Source organism: Amphimedon queenslandica, unplaced genomic scaffold, assembly GCF_000090795.2.
Source record: "Amphimedon queenslandica unplaced genomic scaffold, v1.1 AMPQUscaffold_11709, whole genome shotgun sequence".
NCBI classification, from domain to species: domain Eukaryota; kingdom Metazoa; phylum Porifera; class Demospongiae; order Haplosclerida; family Niphatidae; genus Amphimedon; species Amphimedon queenslandica.
The window spans coordinates 1-2853 of NW_003548049.1; the positions used below are offsets into that span (position 1 = coordinate 1).

The 2853-nt window shown below is 36.4% G+C and overlaps 1 protein-coding gene across 1 annotated transcript; it reads right to left on the reverse strand.

The window, feature by feature from the left end:
- Positions 1–2223: 2223 nt before the first annotated feature.
- On the reverse strand, positions 2224–2764 carry LOC109589005 (IQ and ubiquitin-like domain-containing protein). The gene is made up of 3 exons (XM_020005127.1): positions 2481–2764; positions 2339–2432; positions 2224–2294 (listed from the first exon to the last, which is right to left on the reverse strand). Exons 1-3 carry the CDS (start codon positions 2739–2741, stop codon positions 2224–2226), a joined length of 426 nt encoding a protein of 141 aa, XP_019860686.1. The 5' UTR covers positions 2742–2764.
- Positions 2765–2853: the final 89 nt, after the last annotated feature.

Below are 2853 nucleotides of genomic sequence, written 5' to 3' on the forward strand. Positions count from 1 at the left end.
GAATAGTCCAGTTCACTGTAATACCAGTGGTTGAGACATTAGATACTGAGAGACTAGTTACTGGACTAGGAACTACAACACATATCAATTACACTCTCTCAATCATAATAACTCACAATCAAATCTTAACACTGTTACTGTACTATTAACTGAAGGAAGATCTATATATGAGTACACACTGATGGTATAGGTACTCATTGGTGAGAGATCTGTTAGTACAATTTCATCTTCACTGGTAGATACTACATTCCTGGTTACATCTCCAGTAGTATACTCAATCACATATCCATTAGTCTCTGATGAATTGGTCCAGTTTACTTTGATACTAGTAGCATTTAATATAAACCCTCTCACATTATTTGGAGGACCACTAGGAGCTAGAGACAAAGGTATCTACTATTGATTAAAGTATAATCATACCATGTAATATCACAGATTGATTGTAGTTGACTCCTCCAATCATTGCTATACAGGTAACATTAACTGACACTCCCAGTGGATCAGGATATACCAGTAGTGTGTTGTTGTATGTCAGGACATCAATTAATGAATAGTTTGAGCTGCTCTTCATCACTCCATTCACTAACCAGTAAACATCAGTTGAAGGATCTATATCAGTAGTTGTGAGACAATCAATACGATATTGAGTGTTATTGAGCTGTGTAATGGATGAGACTAGTGTCCAATTGATTGAATTAATAACTAGAAATACATCAACAATGTTACAAGTACATTAAAAGGTGCAGTAGCAATACCTGGTAAGGTCTGTACACTGATTGTACTAGCAGGTCCCAGTAATTGTTGATAGGCTCTGACTGTGATGCTATAAGTTATTCCTCCTCTCAGTTCATTCAGTGTGATTGCATTATTACTTCCTTCCAACTGTACTGTCTGCCCAGTGTCTGTGTCACTAGTGACATTGACTACATATCCATCAGCATCAGATGAATCAAGTGCAGTCCAACTGACAGTGATATTGGTAGTTGTCTTGTTGATCTCAGTAAGAGAAGAGGGAGCAGTTGCTGGTACTATAAAAAATAATATAGTCATTTTATTGCTACTTTTACCTGTTACAAAAATGTCTCTATTTCTTTTTACTGGGTTGTCATTGATATGACCAAAATCTAAATAGAATCTAAATACATGATCCCCATTGTTGTTTTTTTGACTCAGCACTCCACTATTAATAATTTCTCCATTCCAAGTAACATTTAGAATATAGTCCCACCTTCCATTACCATAACCTACTGACATTCCATCAACATACATAAATGTACAACTGTATGAGGCCCTATATCCAGTGCAGAGTTTAGTACTGTCCCTACCAGACTCATAGTACCAATTGGCAGCATGTAAAAAAGAACTGTGATCAGTTTGACCAATTTTAATGGCATGTAGTGTGTATGTTTGAGGTAGAGTTGTTTTATCTGAAGGAAGGTCAACTGTAATATTTTCAATCTGTACCCATCCTACAGTAAATCAGTAACAAAGTGACAGTGTGTACTAGTTTAATGAAAACACTTACTGAATATATTAGCAAAGATGATGGTAGTGTTAGGATCTGAACAATCAGTGGGTAGACAACACTTGTACCAGCCATCATCAAATGGTTTAATGCCTCTATCAATGTAGAGACTTATGTTAGCATTAGGTGAAGATACCTCATTACAATGAAGAGGATTAGTACTGCAGTTAACTGATGATTCACTAGTAACATTAACCCACTCTCCATCAGTCAGATCAGTATCAGGTAACACACACATGATACTGTTACTGGCTCCTGTAATATTAGCATCATAAAAATATGATCCATTAGGATAACAGTTTCCATTATGCATCAGGTAGATACCTATAAAAACCTATACAGTTGTTATTATACACATCCAGTGTCTTACCTGAGGAAGGTGGACATTGACTAATAACTTCACTGACACTCAACAAGAAGACAGCAACCACTAGTACTGAGTACATTTTACGCTTCATTTCCACAACTAATGATAGCTAATCACACACATCATTTATAAAGGGACTCCTCTACTATATACATGTACATGTACATATAGTTTGCTTAAAGTATCAATACAGTTATAGTACATGCATAATATAGTATTATTGATGATTACAACACTCCACAGTAAAGAAAAATAGCAGTATTGTTTATGCATATGTGGTTAGAGTCTACAGCTAATTGTTGCTGTTGTTGTTCCTGTGGGTGTTGTCTAACTACAATGATTCTTTCTTTAGGTTGTAGTAGAGGTGTAGTTGGAATAAGGTAGCAATTCTTTTCCTCAAACCTGATGCACCAAATAGTCACATGAACCAATACTGAATGACATACCCATAAGAGCTGATGGTTTGGTGTCCCTCACTAACAAATCAGCTTCTCTATCAACCAGTTCAACTATCTCTCTTGTTAGCTTACAGTTATGCTCCTGGAGAAGTTTTTATAGTTACACATGCTCTCCCTTCTCCCTCCTTACCCTAACAGTGGCTTTCAATGTTAACAGGATATCAAGTCTCTCATTTTTGGCTAGTGTCTTCATAGTAATGGTTTCATAAAGATCCTTCAAATGTGTTGCTCTCAGTGTGTATGGTGTATCCATTGTTGTTATTAGCCTGTCCACCTTTTGGGACTGGAAGCTATACAATTGAAGGTAAACACAATCAAACAGTGTATGCATATGGACACTGCTGTTGTTGTGATTGGAACTCATGTCCATTAAGTCAGACAAATGTAGCATAACAATACTGAAAACAATAAAAAAAGTACAAGTGCATGTATATGTGTGTGTGCATTCACAGCTTCAAGGAGCTGCTTGACTTGCTTGTCCAATGAACCAGCAGTACAGTAGA